The sequence below is a fragment of the Sarcophilus harrisii genome, chromosome 2 (assembly GCF_902635505.1).
Source record: "Sarcophilus harrisii chromosome 2, mSarHar1.11, whole genome shotgun sequence".
Classification (NCBI taxonomy): Eukaryota; Metazoa; Chordata; class Mammalia; order Dasyuromorphia; family Dasyuridae; genus Sarcophilus; species Sarcophilus harrisii.
This window is the reverse complement of record NC_045427.1, coordinates 349227000-349247225: the sequence shown is the minus strand read 5'-3', so window position 1 is coordinate 349247225 and position 20226 is coordinate 349227000. Positions and strand designations below refer to the sequence as shown.

Sequence of the window (20226 nt, the reverse complement as noted above, 5' to 3'; positions counted from 1 at the left end):
GATTTAGAACTAGAAAGGAGATGAGAGGTTACCTAGTTAAATACTTCCATCTCTAGGGATTCATGGTTTTTTTCAAGATAACTTCAAGTTCTACTTTCTGGCCTGGAGAGACTTACACGAACTGATGCTGAGTGAAATGAGCAGGACCAGGAGATCATTATATACTTCAACAACAATACTATATGATGAACAGTTCTGATGGACCTGGCCATCCTCAGCAACGAGATCAACCAAATCATTTCCAATGGAGCAGTAATGAACTGAACCAACTATGCCCAGAGAAAGAACTTTGGGAGGTAACTAAAAACCATTACATTGAATTCTCATTCCCTATATTTATGCCCACCTACATTTTTTATTTCCTTCACAAGCTAATTATACAATATTTCAGAGTCTGATTCTTTTTATACAGCAAAATAATGTTTTGGTCATGTATACTTATTGTGTATCTAATTTATATTTTAATGTATTTAACATCTACTGGTCATCCTGCCATCTAGGGGAGGGGGTGGGGGGTAAGAGGTGAAAAATTGGAACAAGAGGTTTGGCAATTGTTAACGCTGTAAAGTTATCCATGCATATAACCTGTAAATAAAAGGCTATTAAATTAAAAAAAAAAGTTCTACTTTCTACATGAGACCTTTTTTGGTCCCCTAGTTAACTAGTGCTTTCTCTTGTAATGTACCCTTACATCTGCTTTATATATGTTTTTTACATCCAGCTATATGGATGTATGGATTTTGTCTTCCCAAATAGAACATATTAAGAAAATGAACATTTTAATGTAAAAAATGCAATGCAATTAAACTTAAAAAGTAAAGTATATTATGAAAAAAATCTTTGTAGAAATTACTGATAAAGGCCTTAAATCTATGATATATAGGAATCTGATTAAAATCCTTAAGAACAAGAAATAATCTCAAATAAATAATTGATAAAAGAACATAAACAAACATTTCTCAAAAGAATAAAAATAAATGAACAACAGTAAGTAAGCAGAATCAGGAAAAAATTTGTACTATTGCTACAATATTGCAAAACAACAACAATAACAGAAACTTTGAAAGCTCAAGCTGTCCTATCAATAAAGCAATCAACCACTTTTCAGATGACGAAATATGTTACCCATGTCTTGACAAAAAAAAAAAAAAGTAAAGGAGTGAACGTGCAGATTAAGCTATATATTTGCATACATGATCAATGTGCATTTTTGGTTTTGGTTAAAGGGTTAAAAGGGAGAGATTTAAAAAATTTTTGAGAGTGATAGAATTGGGGTATAATTAGTAGGGAAAGGAATACAATAAAAGAAAAGAATGTTGTGTTAAAGAAACAAATGTATAGAAGAGGACAGAAAGAGGTTTAAAGGGAATCATAGATAAATGGAATAGCTTTGAAACAAATATGTTGAATTTATTATATAATTTTTTCTTTTTTTATTATATAATCTTTTAACAAAGTTCCATGTAATGGAATTTCATGGTTTTGTGTAGAATCTTATCTTTCTGTCCTTTATTTATAGAATTACTTTTTTTATTGGTGTTAATCACCAATAAAATTGATGCTAATTCAACTTCAGAGTAACAAAAATTTAAAAAGGAAATGGAACATGAGCTCTATAAGAGCAGGTATTGTCTTTATATCCACCTAATACCTACCATGGTACCCAACATGAAGTAGGGGTTTCATAAATACTTGTTGTTTGATTAAATAAAAACTAATTTTAGGTCAGGAAGGGCATTAAAAACTCTAAAGAATTGGAAAGTAGAGATGATACTTGACTTAAGCCTTGAAGAAAGTAAAGGATTTCAAAGAAAGAGAGAAGAGGTAACTTTGGGGTACAGACTATGACTGCAAAAGGCACAGAAATGAAATGCCATGAATCAAAAATAGAAATCAGGCTTGTTGGGCTGGAAAGTAAAGTTAGTGAAGGGAAGAAATGTGTGATAAGTGAGCCTGGAAAAATTAATCTGGAATCAAATTGTGAAAGGCTTTAAAAGCCAAAAAAAGAGAGGAGTTTGTATTATCCTAGAAGAAGGAGGAAGGCCATGGGAATGGCATGATCAAACCTGTTTTAGGATCAATCAATTTGGCAACTTTGGGGAGGATAGACTGGAGGAGGATAAGAATTATCAGGTGATCACTTAGAAAGTTATTACAATGTTGCATGTGAGTATAAATGAAGACCTGACTTATGGGGCAGATCTAGGAGTGGAGAAAAAGGAATACTTCCAAGGGATACTATAAAGGTAATATATATTTATTAAATTTAAATGAACAGAATTGAATTAACAAATAGAATCATAGGAATTAAACTAGAAGAGATACTAGGAAAAACCTTGATCATAGACACATAGAACCACAAATGTCCCAAAGAAGTGACTTATTTTATCCTAATTTTACAGATAAAGAACCTGAGGGCAGGGAAGGAACTTTGAAATCTCTTAAGAAGCAATAAAATATGATTCTCACTCATACTTCTTAATATTATTTTGGTTCTAATGGTTCAGAAGGCACTTTAAGCTTTCAATAGGATTCTATTTTTTTTTTTTACAAGAACAACAAAATTTATTGAACATCTATATCCAATCTGGTCCTAAGTCCTATTGATTTTTATTATTATTAAAGCTTGTTATTTACAAAGCATATGCATGGGTAATTTTTTCCAACATTGATCCTTACATAACCTTTTGTTCCAAATATTCTCCTCCTTCCTTCCATCCCCTCCCCTAGTCTACTGTAACCAGTCCAAGAACTCCACATTCTATTGCATATAGAGAGTTGATCGTATGAATTTTGTTGTGGCTTGTGCTGAGAATGGTGATCTTGAATATTGATTCTATGAAGGATGACACTGTGGCCATACCTGTGCTATGGGACTAAGTAGAGGAGGGATTTGAGGATTACATGATGGTATGGGAGAAGATTATGCATTTATCCAATGGTAGCACTACTACCAGATTTGGGCTTCTGCAATATCTATTAGTAGCTTGCAAATATCCAGGGCTAAAATTTTTAAAACAGGCAGGTGAGTTGCTGATCCCTATGCTTTACTTACATCCATATGTACTTGAAACTTTGGAAAGTTTGTAACTACAAGGCAGGAGAGATACCATCCTTGAGTCTTTTGGAATTAAAATTCTTTTGGCAGATGTAAACATTTAGTTTGCTGACAGAATGGCAAATCCACTATGAAGTCTCATGCATCTCTAAAAGAAGAGCAATGAAGACCTGCAATGATTATAACTGACCTTTCTGGTATTAGATATGATATAGTCAACTCATTCTAGGTTTCATTTGGAGGGCTGAAATTTTGCCTAGGGTCTAAGATCATATTGAATTTTAGTAATTGTGCTTTTGTCCTCCTTGAAAAGAGAAAGGGTGGCATCAATAATGAATATAGAGTTAGTTGTGGAGTTAAGAGGGACAGAAGTTCAAAGATCAACTTGGGAAACATATTAATTGTGTAGCCCTGGATAAGTCATATAGCCAAAACATCTTTTTTTTTGCTGAAGCAATTGGGGTTAAGTGACTTGCCCAGGGTCACACAACTAGGAAGTATTAAGTGTCTGAGACCAGATTTGAACTCAGGTCCTCCTGACTTTAGGGCTGGTGCTCTATCTACTACACCACCTAGCTGCCCCCAAAACATCTCTTTACTAGCCACTGTGAATTCTTCACATGCCCAAACTCCAAAATTTGCCTGAATATTAATCTCAATATTTGGTGCTGAACCTCAGACACATCATTTAGAACTAGTAATTACCACCCTGATCACATCAGTAAGTGCTAGTTGCTGCATATTTACTCGTTCACTTACTCTATGAAATTATTTCCAGAGTAAAATCTTGCAGAGGGGAACATGTAGTTTTTGAGACAAATCTCTTCCTAAAAAGATAGTTGCCATTTACTACTTCATGCATATTTATTGCCTTATCATAATCAAATCATAATTGTGTGTGTGTGCATATTGGACTTTTCAATTCTCCTTTAGAGATTGTCATGCAAAGGACAAGTCTTTTCTACTTAAGGCACATTTTTTACCTCAATAGTATTTTATTTTTTTCAAATACATGTAAAGATAGTTTTCAGCATTCATTTTTATAAGGCTGTGTTCCAAATTTTTCTCCCTCTCTCCTTCCCCTTCTCCCTTCCCAATACAGCAAGCAGTCTGATATAGGTTAAATATTTGCAATTTAAGGCACATTTCTTAGAGTTAAACCTTTTTTTTTTTTTCAGGGAATTTTTATTTCTGACATTTCTCTCATGTTCTCACTCTCTTGTATTCTTCCTCTCTCGGTCTCTCTCTCTCTCTCTCTCTCTCTCTCGGTCTCTCTCTCCATATTTCTCTCTTCCTTCCCCTCTCCCCCTCCTTCCATTTTCTTCTCCAATTCCCACAATTCTCTCTGCTGTCTCTATCTTTTCTCTCTCAGAAACACATTTTTTCTCCTAGCATCCAATCAGATAATTATGCAGTGACATCCAAGTCCTAAGCACAGGAAATCTACCTGGTCTGAATAGCCAAAAACCTATCAGTCTAAAACCACAAAACTTTTCTTGGAAGTCTTTGACTTTAAATGCAAGGTCAGTCTCTTGAGGAAAGACTAGTCCTATTTTCTTGAAACAATATTTGTTTTCACTGACTTTAGAATGGGTTTTCAAATTAAATCTTCACAAAGGTAATGCTTGAAATTTTAAGGGAAATTTCTGCATGTGCTTGAGGGATCAGTAAATAAACTACTCAAGGAAATATGCCACAAAAAATAGCCTGAAGGATTGCTTTTATTTAAAATGATTTGATTATCACTGGAGGCATTTGGATGCAGCCTTTCCTTAGAAAGCCTTCTTTTCCCTTTTAAAATTGTAGAAGTTCTTTATGTTGGCAAAATACTAACTTTCAAGTCACTGAATCATAGACTTAGAACTGGAAGGGATCCCAGAAGTCATTTGATTTAACCTCTTCATTCTACAGATCAAAAAATTGGTATCCAACAAGAAGTAAAAGGCAAAGCCAAGATCTAAACTAAAGTCATCTAATCCCAGAACCAGTTTTCTTATTCCTGTGCTACTGTGGAGTAAGGTTTTGGTACAGTGTTTCATGGTAATTTGATATTCTATAGGGCATTGTAGAATGAATTTGGTAACGGAATAAAAAACCCAGCAACACTTTTCTTCTCTGAAATATCAGATATGAAATTATGTATGTATTAAATCCTGCACTATGAAAATAGGCTTAGTTTTCTCTATTTTGCTCCCAAATTCCCTGACCTTTATTATGTGGCTATTTTGTGTCTGTTAACTCCCTGAGGTGATTAGCATTTATGGGATTATTTTAGAAAATGTTTCCTTAGTTAGTCTTTTTTCTTAATCTTGAGGGCTAGAAGAAGCAAAGCAATAAACCACATAATACTTCTTTAATTTTGTTATTGGAAAACAGTGGGGGAAAATTGTTCAGATTTTCACTTTACCCCCATTATACTTCATTACCTTGTGTGTGTGAGTGTGTGTGTGTGTGTGTGTGTGTGTGTGTATGTATGTGTATGTGAGATGAAATTGTGAATGTTGGTGTGGTTGGCACAGAGAAATTGGGATTTCATAGAATTGTTTCTTGGGGCAGGCAGGAGAAAAGGCTCAGATAGAGATCTGTTTAGCCCCATGGATCCCATAATCTGCGAGGGGGCATCCAATTAGAAATCCAAGTTATGTTAAACCCCTGTGGTCTACCTTAGGGTCAGGGGCAGCCTTACCTTGCCATGTCCCATCAGAAATCTCAGTCACGTCCCTGAGGTTACATTTTCCCTATAAAACAGCTTATGACTCATGGCTTCACAACTGCCCTCCTTTGGGTCAGTCTGTCTCACATTTTGTTTCATCATGTCTTTCTCCTTCCCCTTTCCCTAAGCCATGTGGTCCCTCTCCTAACTCCACTATGCTTTTCAACTTCACTTCTCCTCCTTATAGCTAATTCTTTTAGGGTGCTAAATCTCTTTCAGGATTTAGTCTGCCAGCTAAGGGCATGCTCCAACCCCTTTCTACCAGGTAATTGTGAGTTCCACTGAGGAACCCATCTTTATATGCTCTCCCACTTTATTTCATTTTTACCATTCCTGGTATCTAGTATAACTCTCATTTTGTCTGGACGCTCTTCCCTTAATTAAACCTACCTTTTACCAAAGAGAATAACTTATGAGTTCTTCACATACCCAAACTCCAAATTTTGGTGCTTCTCCTTAAATACATCACTTGGTACCTACCATCATCTGGTGTCTACACCAGCTACAACATGTGTGTGTGTGCATATACATGTGTACAATAATATCTCCCCGTAATCCCCAAACTCTAGGCTTCTAAGTTCCTTGAGGACAGAGATCATGTCATTTTTCATTTTTGTATGTCTAATGCACAGTACAGGGCCTTGAATATAATAGAAAATAAAATGTTTTTTAACTGATAGCTTTTCTTTTTAACACAGTAGACACTTTGCAAAAATCTGTCAAATTTAATTAAATAGAATTGCTTTTTGGTAAGTACCTCAGAAATAGAATCTAAAAGAAAAATGAATACAGTTGATGGCAAATGACCATCTATTGCTACTTACATATATTAAAATGATTTAAATGCTTTTTAAAAATGTGATTATGGGGGTGGAGCCAAGATGATGGAGAGGGCACAGGCTTCTTTCTGATCTTCTCCGAGGACCCCTCAGTTAATTAGCAAATTCAGCCTCTGAATTAGTGCTGGACTGACATAATCCATGAATATTGGGAGTGCACTAAATTACCAGCAGAAGATAATTTCATGAGCAGGACCAGGAAATCATTATATACTTCAACAACAATACTATATGATGACCAGTTCTGATGGACCTGGCCATCCTCAGCAACAAGATCAACCAAGTCATTTCCAGTGGAGCAGTAATGAACTGAACCAGCTACGCCCAGAGAAAGAACTCTGGGAGATGACTAAAAACCATTACATTGAATTCCCAATCCCTATATTTATGCCCACCTGCATTTTTGATTTCCTTCACAAGCTAATTGTACAATATTTCAGAGTCTGATTCTTTTTGTACAGCAAAATAACGTTTTGGTCATGTATACTTAGTGTATCTAATTTATATTTTAATGTATTTAACATCTACTGGTCATCCTGCCATCTAGGGGAGGGGGTGGGGAGTAAGAGGTGAAAAATTGGAACAAGAGGTTTGGTAATTGTTAACGCTGTAAAGTTACCCATGCATATAACCTGTAAATAAAAGGCTATTAAATTAAAAGAAAAAAAGAAGAAGATAATTTCAAAGATTGCCAGAAAAGGTCTGTTTAGGTTGGGCATGGAGGGAGGCAGCCAAGTGCAAGCAGGCAGAGCACAGATGTCAGTATAGGCTGTGCAGACCCCGTCCTAAGGAGAATCTATACGGAGGAATCTATACCAGTGTTGGCTACTCTGACCTGATTGCAAGCCAGTAGATCAGGAGAGAAGTTATAAAACACCCAATACAAACACAAAAGGTAAATAGTGAACCCCAAAATGTCAGAGTCTCACAGGACCTGGCCACGCCCAACCAGCATCGAGAGTGAATCCGTGGTCACTTCTCCACTTGTAGAAGAAGCTTGGAAAACCTCATTTGCTGTAAAAGCAGATCCCAACTTTTTTTTAATGAGTAAAAAGGAAAGAGAACTGTAACCACAGATAGTTTTTATGGTAAAAGAGAAGAACAAATTTCAAACCCCAAGGAGACTAAAAGAAGATTGTCTCCAGATGAAGCCCCAAAAGGGGGTATAATCTGATCCCAAAAGAAAGGAAAACTTTGCAGTAGGGTTTGGAAAAAGGCCTATAACTCATTAAAAGATAGATTTGACAAAATGGAAAAAGAAAACAACTCCCTGAAAAACAGAATTTATGAAATGGAAAAAATTCCATAGAACAAAACAATTCATTTAAAAACTCAAATGGAGAAATATAAAAAGAAGTAAAAAAAAACTAAATGAAGAAAACAATTCACTAACACAACTGAACAAATAGAAATCAATGAGACATCAAGAATCAGTCAAGCAAAACAAAACAACAAAAAAAGAAAAAATAGAAAAAATATAAAATGCCTACTTGGGAAAACAACTGACCTGGAAAATAGATCTAGGAGAGATAATCTAAGGATTATTGGACTCCTTGAAAACCATGATGAAAAAAAAGAGCCTAGACACTGTTTGAGAGATCTCAACCTTGCTCTCTCAGAACTAGATAAATCAAACCACAAAATAAATAAGAAAGAAGGTCAAGAGGTAAATAGAATACTAGAAAAGTTAGGTATGATAGATAGAAAATTGGATAGAGACGAAAAGGAGTACACTTTCTTAGCAGTTCATGGAACCTACACAAAAATTGACCATATCTTAGGACATAAAGACCTCAAAATCAAATACAGAAAGACAGAAATAGTAAATGCATTTTTTTCAGATCATGATGCAATAAAAATTATTTAATAAAGGGCCAGGGAAAAATAGACCAAAAAAGAAATTGGAAACTAAATCTCATCTTAAAGAATAAATGAGTAAAACAGCAAATCATAGACACAATCAATAATTTTGTCAAGAGAATGACAATAATTAGACATTTGTGGGATGCAGCCAAAGCGGTAATAAGGGGAAATTTTATATCTCTAGAGGCTTACTTGCATAAAATAGAGAAAGAGAATGTCAATAAATTGGGCTTGCAACTAAGAAAGCTAGAAAAAGAACAAATTAAAAACCCCCAAATACCAAACTTGAAATTCTAAAAATAAAAGGAGAGATCAATAAAACTGAAACTAAAAAACCTATTGAATAAATAAAACTAAAAGTTGGTTTTATGAAAATAAAACCCAAAATAATTTTTAGTTAATTTGATTAGAAAAAGGAAAGAGGAAAATCAAATTGTTAGTCTCAAAAATGAAAAGGGAGAACTATCCACCAATGAAGAAGAAACTAGAGCAATTATCAGGAGTTACTTTGCCCAACTTTATGCCAATATATATGATAACCTAAGTGAAATGGAGGAATACCTACAAAAATATAGATTGCCCAGATTAATAGAAGAGGAAATAAATTACTTAAATAGTGCCATTTTAGAAAAAGAAATAGAACAAGCTATTAATCAACTCCCTAAGAAAAAATCCCCAGGACCAGATGGATTTACATGTGAATTCAACCAAACATTTAAAGAACAATTAACTCCAATGCTATATAAACTATTTGAAAAAATAGGGAACGAAGGAGTCTTACCAAACTCCTTTTATGATACAGATATGGTACTGATACTTATACCAAGTTAGGTGAAAACAGAGAAAGAAAATTATAGACCAATATCCCCAATGAATATTGATGCAAAAATCTTAAATATAATATTAGCAAAGAGATTACAGATAATCATTTCCAGGATAATACACCACAACTAAATAGGATTTATACTAGCAATGTAGGGTTGGTTCAATATTAGGAAAACTAATAACATAATTGACTATAACAATAATCAAATTAACAAAAACCATATGATTATCTCAATAGATGCAGAAAAAGCATTTGATAAAATCCAACATCCATTCCTATTAAAAACACTAGAGAGTATAGGAATAAATGGACTTTTCCTTAAAATAGTCAGTAGCATCTATTTAAAATGATCAGCAAGCGTCATATATAATGGGGATAAACTAGAACCATTCCCAATAAGATCAGGGGTGAAACAAGTTTGCTCACTATCACCATTGCTATTCAATATTGTATTAGAGATGCTAGCCTTGGCAATAAGAGAAGAAAAAGAGATTAAAGGAATTAGAGTAGATAATGAGGAAACCAAATTATCACCCTTTGCAGATTATATGATGGTATACTTAGTGAACCCCAGAGAATCAACTAAAAAGATATTAGAAATAATTCACAACTTTAGCAAAGTTGCAAGATACAAAATAAATGCACATAAATCATCAGCATTTTTATACATCACTAACAAAATTCAATAACAAGAGCTACAAAGAGAAATTCCATTTAAAATAACTGTGGATAGTATAAAATATTTGGGAATCTATCTGCCAAGGGAAAGTCAGGAACTATATGAGCAAAACTAGAAAACACTTTCCACACAAATAAAGTCAGATCTAAACAATTGGAAAAAATATCCAGTTCTCTTGAATAGGTCGAGTGAATATAATAAAGATGACAATACTACCTAAACTAATTTATTTATTTAGTGTTATACCAATCAAATTCCCAAGAAACTATTTTACTGACCTAGAAAAAATAACAACAAAATTCATCCGGAAGACAAAAAGTCAAGCATTTCAAGGGAACTAAGGAAAAAAAAAACAAAACTCAAATGAAGGTAGCCTAGCTGTACCAGATCTAAAACTATATTATAAAGCAGCAATCATCAAAAACCATTTGTTACTGGCTAAGAAATAGACTAGTCAATCAGTGGAACAGGTTAGGTTCACAGGACAAAATAATCAATAATTATAGCAATATAGTGTTTGACAAACCCAAAGACCCCAGCTTTTGAGATAAGAATCCACTATTTGACGAAAACTGCTGAGAAAATTGGAACTAGTATGCCAGAAACTAGGCATTGACCCACACTTAACACTGTATACCAAGATAAAGTCAAAATGGGTTCATGATCTAGATTTAAGTATGATATAAATAAATTAGGGCACAGGACAGTTTACCTCTCAGACCTGTGGAGGAGGAAGGAATTTGTGACCAAAGAAGAACTAGAGATCATTATTGATCACAAAACAGATAATTTTGATTATATTAAGTTAAAAAGTTTTTGTACAAACAAAATTAATGCAGGCAAGATTGGAAGGGAAGCAAAACATTTTTACATTTAAAGTTTCTGATAAAGGTCTCATTCCCAAAATATATAATTGACTGAAATTTATAAGAAATCAATCCATTCTCCAGTTGACAAATGGTCAAAGGATATGAACAGACAATTTTCAGACAAAGAAATTGAAACTATTTCTAGTCATATGAAAAGGTGCTCCAAATCACTATTGATCAGAGAAATACAAATTAAGACACCTGCACACCTGTCAGATTGTTTAAGTTGACAGGAAAAGATAATGAGGAATATTGGAGGGAATGTGGGAAAATTGGGACACTGATACATTGTTGATGGAATTGTGTATGAATCTAGCCATTCTGAAGAGAAATTTGGAACTCTGCTCAAAAAATTATCAAACTGCATACCCTTTGATCCAGCAGTGTTATTACTGGGCTCATATCCCAAAGAGATCTTAAAAAAGGGAAAGGGACCTATATGTGCAAAAATGTTTGTGACAGCCCTTTTTGTAGTGGCTAGAAACTGAAAACTGAATGGATGCACATCAATTGGAGAATGGCTGAATAAATTACGGTATATGAATGTTTTGGAATATTATTGTTCTGTAAGAAGTGACCAACAGGATGATTTCAGAGAGGCCTGAAGAGACTTACATGAATTGATGCTAAATGAAATAAGCAGAAACCAGGAGATAATTATACATGGCAACAAGACCATACGATGATCAATTCTGATGGATGTGGCTCTCTTCAACAATGAGATGATTCAAACCAATTCCAATTGTTCAGTAATGAAGAGAGCCATATACACCCAGTAGGAGGACTATGGGAACTGAGTGTGGACCACAACATAGCATTTTCACTCTTTCTCTTATTGTTTGCTTGCATTTTTGTTTTCCTTCTCAGTTTTTTTTCTTTCTAGATCTGATTTTTCTTGTGCAGCAAGATAAATGTATAAATATGTATACATATATTGGATTTAACATATATTTTAACGGGGTATTGTATTACCTGCCATCTAGGAGAGGGGGTGGAGGGAAGGAGGGAAAAATTTGGAATAGAAGGTTTTACAAGGGTCAGTGTTGAAAAAATTTCCAGTGCATATGTTTTGTAAATAAAAAGCTATAATTAAAAAAAAGAAAACTAGAATTGAGTAATGGGAAGCAAATGATATTATAAAACACCAAAAAGTAATAAAACAAAATCAAAAGAATGGAAACAATAGAAGAGAATGTGAAACATTTCTTCAGAAAAACAACTGGAGAGCCTGTTCTCAAACCTGTTCTCAAGGAGAGACATAAAAATAATGGTACTATCTGAAAGTTATGATCAAAAAGAGAATCTTGGTATAATACTACACAAAATTATTAAGGAAAATTGTCCTGTAGTTCTAGAACAAGAAGGTAAAGCAGAAATGGAAAAAATCCACCAACCATCACCTGAAACAGGAACAGCATCACCAAGTTTCAAAGTTTCCAAATTAGGGAGAAAATGAGGTCTTTTTTATAAGATTTTAGTAGCAATTATGTTAAAGGACAATGGGTCTTGGAATAGTATATTTCATAGAAAAAAAATGAGGTTATAACTAAGGGTAACTTAGTAAAATTCAGTATAATCTTGAATGGAAAAAAAGGACACAACAAATTGAAAGATTTTCAGTTATTTATGACAAAAGAGCAGAACTTAATGGAAAATTCAACATACAAGGTGCAGGAAAAATGTAAAGTAAACATTAAAGACCAATTATAAGGGATTCAAAAACAAAAAAAATAAAAATAAAAATGTGATTACATAGAACAGGAAAAAATTAAACAGGAAATCATTGGTACTCAAATGAGGAATGTGTAAATAAATGATGGTAGTGATAAATGAAAGTAATGGAGTGCTATTGTGCCATGAACATGATAAATAAGAAATTTTTCTCTGGCAACTCAGGAGAACATGTGAACAGATACAAAGTGAAATAAACAGAATCTGGAAAACAATATATATAATAATGATAATAATATACATGGAAAGAACAAAAAGTTCAAAATGAATGATGTGAAATTATGGTTATTAAATTTATTCCCTAGGGGCAGATGAGAAAATGTATGTCTTCTTCATTTCTTTGGAAAGGCCTACGTGGGGGACTACAGATATGAAACACAGTTTGTCGTGTCCCATTTGGTCGATATATTGTTTAGCTTTGTTGAATTGATTTTTTTCTTCTATTTTATATTGTTTTAAGAAATAGTTCAGAGGAGAAGGGAGGAAAGGTATATGCTGAAATGGAAAGGATTAAAATAATACTAAAATTAATTAAAAAGAAAAAAGTGCCCCCTCATTTAAAATCATAGGTACTAGGGAGAATGGGAACTGAATACTAGGCATTCTCTGGGGACCATCTATGTAAAGAAAAAATGGGACACTGTACTCTAGCTAATGCATTTTAATGCAAATTCTTTAACATGAACAATGCTCTAAATTTTAATGATTCCTCAGCCCTAGAATCAATAGCTGTTCCTTCCCAGATTATAATCTTTGGGGCAGCTAGACCTGAAATTCAGGGACAGATAGATGTTGAGTGCAATGAGGCTGGAAGAGGTGGGAGTGTCTCAGTGAAAGATGACTTGTTATGAAATTGTTAGGGTCAATGAGCACATGGGAGTAAAAGTAAAACCAAATGTAGGGCTTCAGTACCTTCCTCTCGCCAGAGTATATTTGCAACTGCAGCACACCAGTATGGGGAGAGCCAGGAAGCCATTGAGAGCAGGAAAAAAAAAAGCCACATCAAAACTTATTAAAACAACTTCATTAAAATAGCTCTTTCAGTATCAAGTAATAACATCATACAAAAACCACAGCATTAGATCTTTCTGCAAATGGTACAAATGTAATTATAGGAAGGAACTCATACCTCCATAAGAATCAAAATTACTTTCTGTGTATAAAATTAAATCTTGAGAACATGTCATTTTGATTCAAAGATACCACTACTTCCGATAATGCAGTAGCTTTTTGAATTTTTCTTTCTTTTTCTTTTCTTTTTTCTTTTGGCCAGAAAATTAGGTTAAGTGACTTGCCCAGGGTCACATAGCTATTAAGTGTCAAGAATCTGAGGCTGGATTTGAATTCAGGTTCGCTTCACTACAGAGCTGGTGCTCTATCCACTGCACCACTTGGGTTTCTTCTATTTAAAAAATATGAATAAACAGTGAGAACATTTGTTAAAATCAGGAACTAATTCCTACAAGCTACTCCATGATTTTTATTGATCTTCTAAGAACTCAACATTGTACTTTTATTTATGATCCATATGTTGATTGTATGTGTAAATTCCTTGAAAGCATGGGGACTATTTTATTTAACTTTGTACTGAATAATTATTCATCTTAGTGCCATATAGTGCCTTGTACACACAAATATGGAAGTCCTATTGAGCCTCAGTACTCTTGAATTTGGCCCTAACTACATGCAGAATGGACAGCTGGATGCTTAAGATGTTCTTTCCCCTTCATACCTTCTAATCTCAAACATAAAATCCGAGAATAAGAGCTTTAAAAAGATTTTGGAGGTCAAAAAGTTCAACTCTAGCTCCCTTGACTTTCCATTGCCCCAAGATTGCTGATACTTGAAATTTCCCTATTAGTAAACACTCTCCTCATTAAAATGCAAATACTGACTTTAGGGGGAATAGGACAAACTCGGAGCAAGGTCTCTATCATTCTGAGTCAATAACCCTTCAGTATGACTGATTTTCAGCTCAGTTTTTACTAAAAAAGAAGATGAAGATATGATGGACCAAAGATAGAAGCAACCCAGTGGGAAAAAGGCAGAGAAATAGCAATCCAGCATAAGCCTTCACTGGACACACATTGAATTCACCTTCCTAAGATGAAGAATAGCAATGCTAGGCCTGATACTTGATGGGGGTAGCAAAGCCAAAAAACATGTGGGGCAGAAAAGTCAGTGGAAACTAATGCTAATGATAACCACTAACTGACATTCATACAGTGCTCAGTGGATAACAAAGTGCTTATTTGATTAATTTTATTCTATGATAACCTTAGATTTGCAATTTGACATTGTTAAATCTACTTATACATGAGTTCTTAACCTTGAATCTGAGAATTTGTTTTGTTTTAATTTTGTGTTTTAATATTTCATTTCAATAAAATTGGTTTCATTTATAATCCTATATATTTTGTTTTATGCATTTCAAATATTATTCTTAGAAGGGGTCCACAGGCTCTTGTTACAAAAAAATTAAAAATTCCCTGGTGTAAAGTAGAATAAGGCTAAAATCATTCCAAGTTTACCTAGCCCAGAATCTACCATGAGGAGAATGTTCTAAGGAAGACAATAGCCTAAAGGAGTTAGATGCTGCAAATGTAATTTGTTGGACTTTCTTTTCTTGTTTTCTAATTACCTTCCATGAAAAGATAGGTTGCTGCAACTCATAGTTAATTGTATGCAGAATTTTTATATTGAAATGATACCTGACTACTCTGAAAGACTTATGATGGAAAATCCTATCCATACCCAGAGAAGGAACTGATTGTGTCTGAATACAGAATGAATCATAGTCTCTCTCTGTGTCTCTGTTTTTGTGTCTCTGTCTCTGTCTCTCTCCCTCCCTCTCTTAACTTTATTTTTCTTAAGGGTTTATTTTATTAGGGTGGGAGATGTATATATTTTTTCACAATATGACTTTTATGGAAATGTTTTGCCTTACTTCACACATGGTTTCTTAATGGGGGCTTAAGGTGGACATAAGGGAGAGAATCTGGATTTCAGAAGTTAAAAAACATGAAAAAAAGTTTAAAATGTAACAGAAAAATATTACATAAATAAGATTTTTAAAAAAGAATTTTTGAACTGAAAATCATTTACTCGTCTCACTTGAACTTTCTTTTTTTTTTCTTTTTTTCTTTTTTTTAAATCAAATGGTTATCAAGTTTAAGTAAATCCTCGTTACCTTCTGTGGTGGGACTACCACAAGTAGTCCCCCAAACAATATGTTTTCCCACAATTGTAAAGGCTGGCCTCTATTGTCCAGATCAAGATAGGCCCTCTGATTTAAAAACAAACAAGAAACTATATCTTGTGAATATATATATATATATATAATTTAAAAATAAATTTAAACATTAAACTCCCCTCCCCCAACTTACGAGTCTTTCTGGCTGAATCTTCAATAAAGAGAGAAGAAATATCCTCATCAACACCTACTTCGTTCTTAGCAATGCATGTGTAGGCTCCAGTATCTTCATAACGCACACTGTTGATGTGAAGTTCACTTCCATTGGCTGTTGAAAAAAAAAGTTTTAAACTAAACCAAGGCCTTTAACCCTGTTTTTACCTTACTTATGTCTGCATTTCTAAAAATATTTGCTAATAAAATACAAGTTTTTTTTACTATCTTACTATAATCGGCTAACATAGATACTTTAATTTCCCAACAGTACAACATTGTTATCTAGCCTAGACCATATAAAAAAAATGGAAGGTGTGACATTTATTCATTTCCAACATATAAACTTTAAAAAAAAAAAAGAGCTTTTCCTACCTGGTGGGTACTTTAGCTTGTACCTACCCTTGAAGGACATATACAAAGTATGCTAGGTTCTTACCTATGAGAGAGATCTGCTTGTACAGTTTAGGTCCAATATCCATGCCATTTTTTAACCAGGTAATTCTTGGAGTGGGAATGCCTTCTGCATGGCATTTGAGACTGGCAGAGACTCCAGGTTCCTGGGCCTGAGTTTCTGGGTAAACACGGATGACAGGAGGTACTGTGGAAGATAAATAAGGACAATTTTAACGAGCCTCAGAAACAGGCTTTCTTGTTACTTTTTAACTATGATACCCTATCCAACTCTTTTGATCTTACAGGACATGTGTGGAAGGCAATGTCAGAGTTTTGTTATGATACTGAAAAACAGACTAGATGAATTACATTGATTCCAGAAGATGGCATAAAATGTTCAGATTCAGACACATCTTTCAAGGCAAGATGCTTGCTAGCAAATAATAGAGAGGGACATTGTTCACAACCAATCCGAGTCTCCTAAGTTCTAAAGTTAGGTCTCTCAGAATCCTTTAGTAAAGGTTTATTAGTCTTATGTAAAACATTCAGCTAGAATATTCCTGAAATAGAAGCTTGTGGTACTAGTAACAACTTTAGAACCTAGTCATCATTTTCTCCACCCCATGATCCCTGTCATATGCAGAATCCAAACCTGAACTGGAAGATGCGTGTCAGCCAAAAATGCTAAAGCAATCTTGAGGTGCATTGAGGCCCATGCCTTCTAGACATAAAGTTATAGTCCTTCTGTCCTTTACTTTGATCAGACCACATAAAGAGATTATATTGAGATCTGAGGCCCACAGCTAGAGCACAATGAGCAGTTAAAGAATGTATAAAGGAGGGCAACCAGGGTGAAGGAAGGTCTTGAATTGAAGCAAAGAAAGATTGGCTAAAGGAACAGGGAATCTTTAGCCTCTTGAAGAGAAGACTCAAGGGGATTGTTATCTGGTAGAGGGATTAAATTTATAGGTTCATAAATGTAGAGTTGGAAGGAACCTCAGAAATTCTGTACTCCAAGTCTTTTATTTTAAATATGGAGAACAATTATGGGAACATTTCCAAAATACTTTTAAGGATCACTGTACCAATTATATTAATAGTGAATTAATATGCTTAATTTTTTTTTGCCTTTTTTCCTTTTTTTTTAAATTAGTTTTTGATTTTCAAAATATATGAAAGGATAGTTTTCAACATTCAACCCTTCAACAAACACCCCTGTGTTTCAACATTTTCTTCTCCCCACCCAGATAGCAAGTAATCCAGTATATATTAACATGTTCAATTTTTCTATACATATTTCCACAATAATCATACTATACAAGAAAAATCATATCAAAAAGGAAAAAATGAGCAAGCAAAACAGTTACAAAAAGGTGAAAATACTGTGTTGTGATCAATATTTAGTCCCCCAGTTCTCTTTCTAGATACAGATGACTTTCTCCATCAGAAGTCTATTGGAATTGACATGAATCATCTCATTGTTGAAAAGAGCCACATCCATCAGAACTGATCATTGCATAATCTTCTCGTTGCTGTGTATAATATTCTCTTATTTCTACTCTCTTCACTTAACATCAGTTCATGTAAGTCTTTCTAGGCCTTTCTGAAATCATCCTGCTGATCGTTTCTTATAGCACAATAAAATTCCATAACATTCATATATCATAACTATTTCAGTCATTTTCCAACTGTTGGGCATCCATTTAGTTTCCAGTTCCTTGCCATTACAAAAAGGGCTGTGACAAACATTTTAGCACATGTGGGAATATGTTGTTTTCTTGAAGCCCCTAAATATTTGTCATTTTAAAAAATTAACTTTGTCAATCTGATGGGTATGGAACCTTACAGTTGTTTTAATTTTCATTTTTCTAATTATTAAGTGAGTTGGACCTATGACTTGATAATTTGGATTTTCTCCCTTTGAGAACATTTTGTTCAAATTCTTTTTCAATTTATTAATTTGAGAATGAATTTTTCTTATAAATTTGAACCATTTTTAAGAATTTTAAGAAATTTGCTAAAAAGATTCCCTCCTCCCCAGTTAACTGTTTCCCTTCTAATGTCATGATTGCTTTTATGGGATGGGAGGGGGGAGCTTATATACCTTTTTAATTTTATATAACCACAATCTCTTCTATAATCCTTTTCTCTGTCTCCTCTAGTCATCTTTAACTCACAGATTTGAGAGTTAATTTTTCTTACTTTTTAATTTGTTTATGATATGGCCTTTTATATATGATGTATCCATTTGGAGCTTACTTTATGTGAATTATATTTAGTGGACTTGGTGTGAGTTTTTGATTACTTAAATCTAATTGTTGCCAAACTCTGTTGTTGTTACTGTTGTTGTTGAATAAAAAATTCTTATGGTTGTATTTGGAAGCTTTAGGCTTATTGAGCACTAGACTACCAGTCTACATTGTATTATTAATCTGTTCCATGGATTATCTATATTATTATTTTGACCAACCACCTTGTTTTGATAACTACTTCTTTGTAATGTAATTTGAGATATGGAATTACTAGATCCTTATGCTTACTTGCAACTTTTAAAATTATTTCCCTTTAGATCCTTGACTTTGTACCCTCAGATAAAATTTATTATTATGTTTTTCTAGCTATATAAAACAGATCTTCAGTAGTATGACAGTTATGTCATGTGTAAGTACTTTAATATATGAAGTATCACTATTTTTATTATAATGGCTAAATTTACCCATGACCAATTAATATTTCTCAAATTATTTAGGTCTATGTTTCAATAAAATGCTTTTTACATGTATTCATACAGCTGCTGCATGTATCTTAAGACACTTACAAGTGCTTCATATTTTTAAAAAGTTATTTTACATGGCTTTTTCCTCTTTCCTCCTGCTTAGTTTTATAAGTAATATGCAGAAATAATGATGCTTTTGTATGTGGAATTATTATTTGTCCTGTAACTTTGTGGAAGTCATTATTTCAAATTTTTATAGCTGATTTTCTAGGGTTCTCCAAGTAAACGTTCATGGCATCTATGAAGAGCATTAGAGCTTGGATTTCAGAACAGGGCTTTTCCCCACTTTTCCACTAGCGAAGAATTCTAACTGGATTGCATGAAATAAAATTGGCAGCTTTGGTATCTGCACTATTCCTTACTGATTTCATTATTCTATCCACAAACACAAAATACTTACAAATATCTAAATATTTAATACTGTTCATCTCTTAGGGAGAAAGGGTAAGAACAATTGAAATGTATTTCCTTCTGAATGAGTCAAATACAGATAAATTATTTGTTATGGGAAAGCTTTTGGAGGGGGTTTAATTTCTCCCAGGAACTTCTCAATGAAACAAATTTCTTATAACAAATGTGCATAGTAACAGAAAACAGATTCCCCTCATGTCTATCACAAAAACACATCTCATTCTAAATCCTAAGTGCATCATTCTTGTTATAGATAGTATGTTTCATCATCAGTATTTTGAAATTATATATAGTCACTGTAACAATTCTAGTTGTTCATTTTATAGTGCTGTGACATTGTATAAATTGCTCTAGTTCTGCTCATTTCATTCTTCATTAATCCCCCAAAAGTTAATTTTTCTAATATTGAAGGTAGATGATATATGGGTATTCCATTTCTGCTCAATTCACTGTGACTAAAGTTCTAGCCCCATACTCCTCAAAATGGTGGAAAATAGATACTTTTCCCATGCAAGCAGGCAAAAGGTCAGAGATACTGCCATGATTGTATTATGACTTCATGTGAAGCCAATGATTTTTAATCCTCAAAACATTCCTTTATTGCCTTATGAAAAAAATCCTATCTTTTGCCTCCATGCTTTTGAAAAGACTACTCTCTT

General features: G+C 33.7%; 1 protein-coding gene across 2 annotated transcripts in view; it reads right to left on the bottom strand.

Moving 5' to 3' along the window:
• FSTL4 (follistatin like 4) overlaps positions 1-20226 on the bottom strand; it is a 790888-nt gene that overhangs the window by 44629 nt on the left and 726033 nt on the right. The window contains exons 9-11 of one of the 2 annotated variants that reach the window (XM_031953062.1): positions 16424-16585; positions 15965-16099; positions 13491-13517 (exon numbers count right to left, since the gene is read on the bottom strand). In XM_031953062.1, the coding sequence (XP_031808922.1) occupies positions 13491-13517; positions 15965-16099; positions 16424-16585 (324 nt within the window). The remainder of the gene's footprint in view (positions 1-13490; positions 13518-15964; positions 16100-16423; positions 16586-20226) is intronic. The other variant, XM_031953063.1, reaches the window with a different exon arrangement.